General features: G+C 45.1%; 1 protein-coding gene across 1 annotated transcript in view; it reads left to right on the top strand.

Moving 5' to 3' along the window:
• Itk (IL2 inducible T cell kinase) overlaps nt 1-11719 on the top strand; it is a 63540-nt gene extending 51821 nt beyond the window's left edge. The window contains exons 13-17 of the mRNA XM_031350801.1: nt 1006-1222; nt 2478-2542; nt 2628-2746; nt 5707-5864; nt 9312-11719. Of these exons, the coding sequence (XP_031206661.1) occupies nt 1006-1222; nt 2478-2542; nt 2628-2746; nt 5707-5864; nt 9312-9383 (631 nt within the window). The 3' untranslated portion in view covers nt 9384-11719. The remainder of the gene's footprint in view (nt 1-1005; nt 1223-2477; nt 2543-2627; nt 2747-5706; nt 5865-9311) is intronic.
• The last annotated feature ends 497 nt before the right edge of the window (nt 11720-12216 follow it).

The following is a 12216-nucleotide window of genomic DNA, read 5'->3' as shown; positions in this document are numbered from 1 at the left end:
GGGAGGAGGGAGGGAGGGAGGGAGGGAAAGGAAAGGTAGAGGCCGGAGAAAAAGTGGTTAAGAGGATTTATAGCTCACAAGTGCAGTTCCAGGAGATCGCCACAGGCACACACTTAGTACACATACATACATGCAGCTATAAAAAGAAAACAAGGCCCTTGAAATCAGCATGAGCCCACACATGCTCACAAGCGCAGATGAACTCACAGAGATGGAGGCAGCATACACAGGACCTGCACAGGTAGCAGCAGCAGGTCTTCCGCACATGTATGATGACTTCCACTTTATGTTTTCATGGGAATCCTGGGTATGGACAGTTAAGTTAGGGTCTCTGATTCCTATCTTCTCTTGGCCTCTTTACTTTCTGTTTGTCTCTTGTCCAACTCCTATGTGTTTGTTTTTGTTTATCTTATGTTTTATCATTAATCCCTAGAAGCCTGTTCATTTTCTAATGAGAGACAGAAAGGGATGGATCCAGATGGGAGGGAAGGTAGAGAGGAATGGGGAGGAGTAGATGGGGGGGGAGGACCATAATCAGGATTTATGTGAGAAAAATAATCTCATTCTCAAAAAAAGAGAAAGAAATGAAACAGAAGAAAGGGTTGCTAATGCCTTGGGAATAACACCCATCACTGACCTGTGGCCTACACAAAGAGAGGAGTTGGTGGAGAGAGGGAGGGAGGGAAGGAGAAAGAGCGAAAGACAGGGTGGGGGGACTTCAGCATGATCTACAAGACCTGCTGTATGTCTGCTCTCTAGTCTCCTCTACTCCCATCTCTACTCTGGCCCACACTGGCCTCTGTCCATCTTCATTCACACCAGCTGACTCCCTGCTACACCCAGACCTTGGCTCCCATGACCCTCTTTGATTTGGACTTGGGGTTTGGTTCTGTTCTCACAACCTTGAGCTGGATGAAGTGACTCCCATCTACTTCAGTGCCATCATATACCCAGCACTTTTGGAATACTGAATAGGTTGTCTTGTCTCTTGCCTTTTTCTTCCAGGAAACTCTCTCACCCCAAACTGGTGCAGCTCTACGGGGTGTGCCTGGAGCAAGCCCCCATCTGCCTGGTGTTTGAGTTCATGGAGCACGGCTGCCTATCAGATTACCTCCGAAGTCAGCGGGGTCTCTTTGCTGCAGAGACCCTGCTGGGCATGTGCCTGGACGTGTGTGAGGGCATGGCCTACCTGGAAAAGGCGTGTGTCATCCACAGAGACCTGGTATGAGCAAGTGCAGAGGGCCAACACCTGCAAGTGCAGGACAAAAGAGCACCTATTCCACTGAAATGTATCTCTGCCAAGTCTTAGCAGCGCGCCCCACATGGCCTTCCATCCTCTCAGCCTCTTCCTGTTCCACCCACTTCAGGAGGTCCTGGTAGGGAAGTGAATGCTCAGATCTGAACCATTCCTCTAACCTGCGCCCTTAGAGTTTCAATCCACATTCTTCCAACGTGGAACTTACAACCACTCCTAATTGCCTTCTCTGTGCCTCAGTTTCCCCCTGTAAAAATGAAGGAGACGAGCCAGGGCAGTTTCACTTTGTAAAACATATTGTTTGCATATGTTAAGTGTCCGAAGCGATGGTTTCCTTACGACTTTTTTCTAAGTACGCTTTGATCGTATTCAAACTCTCCCGCATTGTCCCTTGTCCCTGATCTCACGAGCTCCCTTCCTCTTCCCAAACACTCTACCTGTATGCTTTAATCTAGATTTCATGTATGAGGGAAAAAAACACAACATTCTGTTTGTCCTTAAGGGTAGCTATTTCACTTAACCAGATGTCCCCAGTTCCATCCCAGCAAGTGACATCACTTCATTCTTCCTTGTGGCTGAGTACCCCTCCTCCCTCCCTCACCTATGTCTACACACACCGTGTGACTTTTTCTTAACCCTTCTCTCACTGATGGGCACTTGGGCTGAAGCACTGTCTTTCTACCAAAACTGCACCACATAATCTGAGAGGGAGCCTGGGACCCTGTAAGGGGTGGGGATCATGAATATTCATGTGAGTCCCCAGGTGAACATGGAAGTACTTTTCAGGGTGAGACCCACAGGTTCTCTTGTCTCCCAGGACTCTTCCAAGACTACCTAGTGGGGTACTGAGAGGGGCCAGGGACTCTCCCTATTTAGGATAACTTTAAGGGGATTGACTTTCATGTTAATCACTTTCATATTAATCACTGCAGGCAGCTCCAATGACATCAGTAATTCCAGTGAATTACTGGCTGGAAACACTGGATCTCTTCTAATAATTAGAAAATAAAGTCCTTATCCTGATGAAAGGGCTTGCACATTCAGCTAGCTCCCCAAATCTCCAACTAGCTCGGCAGACTGTTGGTGATGTCCAACATCTGTAAGGCTCTGCAGTGACTTTGTACAGCAACACAGAGAAACAGAGTCTAGTGAGGGGAGGCCCTTCCTTTCCTGGCTCTCCACCCAAGGCTTCTTTTCTCTTTTGCCTACCTCTCTACTGTAGGCCGCCAGAAACTGTTTGGTGGGAGAAAACCAGGTCATCAAGGTGTCCGATTTCGGGATGACAAGGTAATGTGGGGGGTGTGGTGTCGTCCCCTGTAAGGAAGGAGACTCGGCCCTGCACCATTCTGACCTCTTCCTCGCCTCTTCCCAGGTTTGTCCTTGATGATCAATATACCAGCTCCACAGGCACCAAATTCCCAGTGAAGTGGGCATCCCCAGAAGTGTTCTCCTTTAGTCGCTATAGCAGCAAGTCAGATGTGTGGTCATTTGGTAAGTGTCACCCTGAGCCCACCCCTGTGTGATCTGGAACGGTGGACCAGCTATTTCTTTCTCAAATGCAAACAAGTGTACTTCGTTCTGACGCCTGTGTAGAGAAAGAACCCACTGCAGGCCTGTGTCAGAACAGCCTGAAATGTTCAAATGGGTTCTTTTTGTTGCATTTATTTCTAGATGTCTTCAGAACAGCTACAAAATTAAAAATAATAGTGGGAAGGGAGTCTTGTGGTAGCTACTGTGATCTGGAAAGTTGGAGGAGTCAGGAGATTGGAATATGAAGCCTTTGAAAGCCAAACTGTGCTGTGTCCACCATTTCCATACTTAATCCTCTGTAAGCTTTTGTTACTCCACGATGGTTCACTGAGTGTCCGTTATACTCCAGCGCTGCTCAGGTGCTGAGGAGAAGGAGGCACAGAGCTCTTGAAGCTAGATGTTTGAGGAGAAGAGGCAGGTGATTGTCACACAAGATAGCAGATAAAAATGCAGTAGAGTTTGGGTCACTACGTGCTGTGGCTCAAATAAAGCTGCATTGGTACAGAGAGCGTTTAGGGCTGGGGAGGGTCTGTTTTACCTAGCATGCTCTGAAGCTTTTCTAGAAGTAACTCTTGAACAAATGTCTCCATTCAAATATTCATGAAGCTGTGTCTCTGACTGGAACTCGCAAGCGTGAAAACTCAACTACATCCAGAGAACAAGAGTTACTGAGTTAGAGGGAGAACAAAGGCATTTACAGTTGGTGGGAAGGAATGAATGAGTGAATGAATGAATGACACTAACATGTGGGAAAGGCTAAATAACTTGCTGGGTTTGATGTCAGCCTATCTCATAATTTCCGCACACTAACAGCGTGCATGAAAGTGTACCAAAAAAACCCTCTTCGATATGAAGACTATAGAGATGGCACTTTGGAGAGAAACTGCTGTCGGTTGACCTTGCCATGCCATACGAAAGGTCCATGAGCTCAAAGCTTGTTAATTATGAATCTTTCTGCTCTATTCCTTAGTTCAACACACACTCAACACACACAACACACACACACACTCAACACACACACACACACACACACACCCCTCCTGGCTTGGCTGTTACTCTGCTAACAGAGTAGGAGTTACTTGGAGGAATGAACTTGGAGGAAATTGTTCTGGTGCCATCCTTGCACAACTGTCCACAGGTATAGAGGAAGGCTAGGGCCAACGCATGGCCATCTCTCTGTGGGTCATAGAGCCATCGACACTGCCAAGGCAGGGCCCCCATGAAGATGTTTAGAGTGGGAGCCATGCCAGCACCTTTACCTGCACCTGCAGAACGGAGTTTGGGAAGTCCTAGCGTGTCAGCACAACAATAGTCTATTGTGTTCTCCAGAAGGTTAGTCTACAGTGCATCCCTTCCTGAGATGTGTGATTGGAAGAGAAACAAGAATAAGGTTGGTAGACAGGTGAAGAACAGAAACAGGTAGGGGCAGCTGGGCAGGATGGCTCACACCTTTAACCACAATATGTGGGAGACAGAGGCAGATCTCTGAGTTCCAGGTCAGCATGATCTACAGAAAGAGTTCCAGAACAGCCAGGGCTTTTATACAGAGAAACTCTGTCTTGGGGGGGAAAGACAGACAGACAGACAGACAGACAGACAGACAGACAGACACATAGATAGACAGATACACAGACAGACAGACAGACACATAGACAGATACACAGACAGACAGACAGACAGACAGACATATAGACAGACAGACACACAGACAGACACATAGACAGACAGATACACAGACACACAGACAGACAGACACATAGACAGACAGACAGACAGACAGACAGACACACAGACAGATGAAGAAAAGAGAAAAGCAGACAGTATCATGTGCAAACTGGAGCAGCCTGCAGGCTAAGAACCTCCTGACTGCCTCGGCCCTGTGGGTTTTGTCACAAACGCAGTCTGTGTAATTTACCCCATTGCTTCCTTGAACAAGTCAGTGGTCTCTATGAACTCCGCCCCGTCCATGCCTCAGAAGATTCACACTAAAGCAGTTACTACCCAACAGCAGCAACAACTCACTTTCCAAAGACACCTCATAGAAGTCCTGGCACCTTAGAATACTGAACAGTTTTCTTCATCGTCAGAGTCTGAATTTCCAGGTCCTGGGGCGCCTCCCGGGAGCCTGCAGGTTAGTGACCCCAGGAGAAGGGTAGGAGGAGGAGGTTCAGAAGTCTCCCATTCAAACAAGTGTAGGAGCTGACTCTTATTGGGTATTTGGAGATCAGACTTTAGGGAGCTCCATCCTCATGGCCTCTAGTTTTACCCTTGCAGAGCTCTGGTTAGGACACCAGCAACCTCCCCTCCTTTCTGAGAGTCTGTGCTGTCAGTACATGATAAAGACAAAGCTGGGGCATCCTCTCAATGAACGGCAGACGTGGAGAAACGTACTATGGGAAGATGCTTTCTCCTCAGTGTCTACAAACAAGTTAAGAGTCTGTATATGAAGTGCCTGACACCCAAAATGGATTTGGGACAGTTGCATATATGTGTATGCATATGTATTTGTAGCTGTGGAGTGGGGTAGGAGAGAGTGCAAGAAAGCTTAGAAATGAAAGCCAAGTCTAGATATAAATTCATTTGCTTCATATACACCTCAGAACCTCTTCAGAAGATCCGGTGGCTTCCTCTAGACTCCTCAAGCACATGCACACACATCATACACACACACACACACACACACACACACACACACACACACACTAAATAAATAAATATTTTAAAATAGAACAGTCAATCAATAGATGAAAAAACTTAAGGGAAGGCCTGGTGAGGCTCATGTGGGCCTGATACTGCACTTCTAGAGGTCGAGAGGGGTACTTCCTATGCACTCCAAGGCCCTGCTGGTGGTGGGCCACTGTGCATCTCTTTGGTGCTCACACTTTCCCCTTAGCTGCTGTTCTGCTCACTGTTGCTCCTAGGTGTACTGATGTGGGAAGTTTTCAGTGAAGGCAAAATCCCATATGAAAACCGAAGCAATTCAGAGGTCGTGGAAGACATCAGCACTGGCTTTCGGTTATACAAGCCCCGCCTGGCCTCCTCTCATGTCTACCAGATCATGAATCATTGCTGGAAAGAGGTCAGTACAAGGAAGTTCCCCCTGAATCATACCACACATTTTCAGGGCCTTCATCATGAGATAAAGGACATGGCCTATAAGGATGGGGATCAAGGATGATCATAATAAGCAGGCAGGACTTTGTACATGTTTATATGTTATAATTAGGTTTTCATTTTATGTACATATGGAGTACAGTATGATATTTCAGTGTGTGGCTATCAATGTGTACTGCACGTATGCTTTCTTGGTTTTTATTGTTTATTTCTTTTCTATTGTTGAGTAGTACTCCACTGTATGGACATACCATAGTTTGTTTATTCATGTGCTTACTAAAGGAACTTTCTTGGTAGCTTTCAGTTTCCAACAATGATGAGTAAGCCTGCAATAAGCATTTACTGCAAATGAATCTATTAAGGTGAATCTATGTATGGACATAAATTTTCAACTCAGTTGGGTAAATGCCTAGGAGTGGTTGCTGGGTCATATGTTAACACTATGTTTAGTTTATTTAAAAAACTAAATACTGTCAGGTCCTAAGTCCTTTTTTATTATTAGCAGGAATGATGACTTCTGGTGCTTTTGTTTTATTTTGGTTTTTTGGTTTTGTTTGTTTTTTTATTTGGAACTATGTAGCCCTAGCTTTCCTAGAACTCACTATATGGACCAGGCCTTGAACCCACAGAGATACACCTGTCTCTGCTTCTACCACCTGAGTGCAGGGATTAAAGGTGTGTGTGACCAAGCCTGGTTCCGATGCTTCTCATACATAGCAATACTGGTTGTGTTGGACATCACTATTCTTACAGAGGAGAGGGAGAATTATATTTTCTGTTGTCTCAATTGCCATTTCTTTAGTGACTTGCCATGTTGCATACCTTTTTATGTTTCTTTGTCATCTGTAATCTTAGTGAAATTCCTGCTCAGATCTTTGCCCACCTTTCAGCTGGATTGTTAATTTCCTATAGTTAGCTTTAAAAGGGTTTCTTATTATTATATGTTTTGCAAATGTTTTCTCCAAGCCTACAGTTTATCTTTTCATTCTCTTAGTAATATATTCAATTTTTTTACTTAAAAAAATATGTGTATGGGTGTTGTGCCTGTAGATGTGTCTGCGTGCCACGTGCATGCAACCCCACAGAGGACAGAGGAGGGCTTCAGAATCCCTGGGACCATAGTTTCAGATGGTTGTGAGCAAATCAGTGGCCTTCCTCTACACAAAGGATAAACAGGTGGAGAAAGAGATTAGGGAAACAACACCTTTCACAATAGTTACAAATAATATAAAATACTTTGGTGTGACTCTAATTAAGCAAGTAAAAGATCTGTTTGACAAAAACTTCAAGTCTCTGAAGAAGGAAATTGAAGAAGATCTCAGAAGATGGAAAGATCTCCCATGCTCGTGGATTGGCAGGATTAATATAGTAAAAATGGCCATCTTGCCAAAAGCAATCTACAGATTCAATGCAATCCCTATCAAAATTCCAACTCAATTCTTCAAAGACTTGGAAAGAGCAATTTGCAAATTCATCTGGAATAACAAAAAACCTAGGATCATGAAGCTATTCTCTACAATAAAGGAACCTCTGGTGGAATCACCATCCCTGACATAAGCTGTACTACAGAGCAATCATGATAAAAACTGCATGGTATTGGTACAGTGACAGGCAGGTAGATCAATGGAACAGAATTGAAGACCCAGAAATGAACCCACACGCATATGGTCACTTGATTTTTTTTTTTTTTTTTTTTAAGGAGTGAAAGCTACACTTATCTGTTTAAGGATAGATACTTAGAGTACAGTTAGGAGTTAATCTTGTTTATAAAGTGTCATAGTTATTCTCTAAGATCTATGACATCACCAGCCCCAGGTAATGGGGTAAGTTTCCAGTACCAGGCATGATTTCCCTCCTTTTGAGTCGTCTTTAAATCTAATAGAAGAGCTGTTGGCCAGGAAATGAGTGACTCTACTGCATCCTTAGGGTTATTGTGCCGTGCTCAAAGCCGCAGGATCTACAGGCATCATAGCTGGGCAGGATTGCCCATTGCTTCCCTCTTGGAAGATTTCAAGGCACTTTTCAGTGCAATGAAAGCTAGACCTAAGGGAGGAGGCTTTCAAGTCAGAGCCAGCTTGGCTCCTTAATGTCTTATGTCCAAAGTGCACAGTGTCTTCAGCAATAAGCAGTTGCCTTTGACCTCCAGGAGGCAACCGAGGGCAGCAGCAAGTCTATATTGTGTAGGGGGTCTCTTGGACTCCCATGACCAGCAACTCTAAAGGGAGTTTCTCATGCCTAGTGTTTAGGTTTTTGTTAGTCTGTGGTTCTTGGTGTGGGGTATGGTCAGCTCAAGTAGTATAACATTATTTAAACTATATATGTATACACAGGCTTGTATGTATTGCACGTAGTTTTAGGTAGATAAATAATATGCTTACTGATGGCTTTTTTCAGACACCCTTAGTGTTGTTTACTGTCACTCTCCCTATTACTGAGGTCCCTCTCCCACCCCCAATCAAGGAGGCTGTCTCCCCCGTTTCACCCTTGAAACTACTTGTGCAGTGAGCAGCCTAGGTTTGTTACTTGAATTGCTGGTTCCTATGTGGATGGGCAGTTGCAGAAGTGTTTGTTGTCTCTAACTTGTCCCATTGTCTGCTTGCTGTGCTCATCAGGGTCTCTCTGGGTCCCCTGTTCTGTCCTTCTGATCCACTGTTTATCCTTTCACCAGTGTCACCGGTGATGAACTTTAGAGTAAACCCCCAAGTTGGGTAGTATCAGCCCCCCAACTCTGCTTTTCTTTGTCTTTGTTGTATTTGTTCTCTGAGACTTTTGTCTCTTCATCTACATTTCAGACTTAGCTGGTCAATACCACAAAATCACCGTGCTGGGAGGTCTGGTTGATGTTGTGTTGAATCTGTAGATCACATTGTGAAGCAGTGACAACTAAGCACTAGTGTTGACTTCAAGCATCTCTGATTTAACATAATTTTATATTTTTCTTATATACATCCTATACATACAGTGTGAGTTTTAAGCATAAATGTTTCCTTTTTTGTTATTTAGTGCTGTTGGGATACATTTTATGCGTGATTTACTTAATTCTCAAAACTACTTCTGAGCTAGATTTCATCTCCTTTTTACTGATGGGAAAACTGATGTTCATAGAGGTTTTGGCCATCTGTCCAATTTCACACAATGGACGAGTGATGGCATTGAGATTTAAGCTCAGCGTCACATGTGTAAGGTTCTAGGTTTGGTCCCCCTTTTAAAAAGGAGGCTGTGAATTTAAAAGTGTTGTCTGGCCTCAGACTCTCTGTTATGGAGTGTAAGGGCATCTTGCCTCCAATACAGCCTGTGTGGAGTCATATTTTGAACTTAGAAAGGATGTTACTATTAAATTCGGGTCTGCTTTAAACTTACCTTAAATGTCCAGGTATGAGGAACTTACAGACATCTCTCTGTTACTCTTCAGAAACCAGAAGACCGGCCACCCTTCTCCCAGCTGTTAAGTCAGCTGGCTGAAATCGCAGAATCTGGACTTTAGCAGGGACTCATTGACCAGCCACAGCCATGAATCCTGAATGAAGGAACAATGTCCTTTTTTTCCAGAGCATTAAAAGCTGCCACCAGCCCAGGAACCCTGACAGGGGCCTGGGCCATGGTGCCAGCACCTGTACAGCCACACTGCAGCATCCTAAAAGAGGTTGGGGCCAGCCACTGAGCCAACATCTGGACCACAACTGGAGCAGTTTCTCCGTGTCCACCCCATCCCAGCCTCTTGTCATATGCTGTACTCAAAGCTCCATCACCCGCTCTCAGGAGTGTCCCTTCCCCTTCTTAGCAACCAGGAGAGGCAGATATAGACCACACCCTTCTCTATTATTATTTTAAGAATAGTTCAAGTAACTTTTAACTTGGCCCAATGAGACAATATGCCTCTTTTATGGATGGAAGAGTGGGAAAGCATTATTCTTTTTCTAAGAAATGCAAGAGATGGTTAAACCAGGGTGCTCTTCTACTGTGAGGCTGTCAGCCACAGCTTCCTGCCACACATGGGGTGGAGTGGATGCTTGTGCCAAAGGCTGGATGTCAGAAGGTTTCAGAGCACATTGCCACCTCTCTTTGATAGGGCACAGGGAGCTCCATTGGGTGGATGGAGTGGGGCAACACACTCAGACCCCACAGCTGGACCACAGAGTGTCTGAGGTTGGTCAGAAATGAGAGGGCCTCTGATGGTGGGAATAAACAGCTGCAAAAGAACTCTTTGAGTTGTTACTAGTCCGGCAGCCCTGCTTCACGGTGAGCCACGTGTGTGACTGGCTGCTGAGGCAGTGACTACAGAATGTTCATCAATCCAGCCTCTCAGAAGCAGCATCCACTCAGCACTACCCACACAAACCAAGGTAGGGTCACACTGTGATGATTCTGTGACTTTGAGACTTTGCGTTCTCTCAGGCCTTAGGGTTTTAGCAGTCTTAAGGTTGCCACGTCAAGACTCTCAAGATCCTAGCAGAAGAAGGAGGAGTTTGCTCTTGCGCAAACTATCAAGAAGGAAAAAGAGTCAAGCACTGGGAAGCGCTCCCAAAATGCACAAGATGCCCACTGCTGATTGGCACTTGCACACGTGACATGCATCTATCGGGCATACCAGTAATCCCTGGAGAATCACAGTTCGTACCAACCCAACCACACAGTAGTATTCATGTTTTACAGAAAGTGGACTTGCTCTTTTAAAAGCCAGACGGCTGCCCTGGTGACAGAACTGGGAAAGACGGAGATTGAGATGCCACCCAAAGATAACTCCAGTGCAGCACCTTAGCTCTTCTCAACACTGCCTCCTACTGAGACTGGACTGCTGAGCACATTAGCACAGGAAAGTCAGTCCTTAGGCCGCATACCACCACCACCCCAGCCATGTTGCTCCTACATAGAGCACTGGGGGGCGCAGTGGGACCCTCCAAATTGAAATAAGCTGTTCTCTTCCTCATCTTCATCCTCACCTGGATCTGAGTTCACAACCCTGGAGCCACTTAAAAATTAACCCTTTCATTCTCCCAACCTACCAGAGTCACATCACCTGAGGCCATTTATACAAGAGCTTCAAAGGTGCTTTCAACTAGGCTCCTGCAGATGGTTTCCTGTAATTATCTCTTCAACCTAGAGCTGGCTCTCTTGTGAGAAGGAGGATTCCCTGATGCCAGGCACACTTGATTTTCCTGCCGTGTTCAGACAAAGCTCCTAGAAAAATGATCAGAGTCACAGACCCCTCTTTCCTAAGTCCCATGGCATTTAGGCTGGCTTGAGGCTCAAATGCATCACTTCCGGCTGTAATCACTGTGTACAGATAGAACTCTGTCATTCAGAAAATGATCTTCCTCAACTGGCCCACAATCATCTTTGTTTATTTCTCAGCCTACTGAACATTCTCTTTTGGGAACCCATAATTAAGATGATTTCTGGGACATCCAATCTAGAAGATAAAGAGTGGAACGGAGAGATGTCTGTGGTGTGGTTTTGGAGACTGGTACCCCTTACAGTGGTATTGGCTCTCTTAACCTCAGGTGCATGGAGGCTTTGATGGATGTGTGTGCACCGCTTACTCCAGTGCCCTCCTTGGGAAGATTGGGTTCTCTTCTGCTGGTTTCTGTCTTACATTTTTGTAAATGGTGCCTTGTGTCCACAGAAAGGTTTTTGGTTTGAAATGTATTTTATAGGTCTTGCAATTCGTAATGTTTGGGACTACGTATTTATGCCTGGATCCGGAGTGTATTTATTGCTTGTGTTCAAGATAAAAGTATTGCAGATATGTCTTACCCTCTGTAGGGGCCACAAGTCAATAGTTGCTTATGGCAAAAAATAAAGCTACATATTTTACAAGTATAGGCTCTGTGACTTGAGTTCCGGATTTCTGATACCTCACTTTGCTTAAATAAAAATGGCCACATGGTTTCTGAATGAAAAAAGAAGAAGAAAAGAAAAGAAATAAAGAGGAAAGACATGACTGCTCCTAGGTAGGGTGGAGAATGTTTATTGGTGGAGATATGAGGGAAAGACAGAGACAGAGACATCTGGGAGAGTCCAGAGTAAACGTGACCCTGAGCTGGGCCATGGGAGGAGAAATGGGAGGAGAGAGGGAAGAGTGGGGAGAGGGAAGGGTAGAAGGAAAAAGCTGAGTGACCAAAATGACTGGATTATACAGGGAAGGACAGCTCAACACATAGGCTGGAGAAGTTTAGGGTAGGGGGCAGGATATGCCAGACATATACTGTAACAGGTAGGGACTGAGGGATGCTGGGAGAACCTGGAGGCCAGGTCTGCTTTGATATGTTAAATAACTCTTGAGTTTGAGACCTAACAGGTTTCATATTTTCCAAGTA

This window comes from Mastomys coucha, unplaced genomic scaffold (assembly GCF_008632895.1).
Source record: "Mastomys coucha isolate ucsf_1 unplaced genomic scaffold, UCSF_Mcou_1 pScaffold5, whole genome shotgun sequence".
Taxonomy (NCBI): Eukaryota; Metazoa; Chordata; class Mammalia; order Rodentia; family Muridae; genus Mastomys; species Mastomys coucha.
Note: the sequence above shows the minus strand (reverse complement) of the source record. Positions and strands in the feature narration are given on the sequence as shown.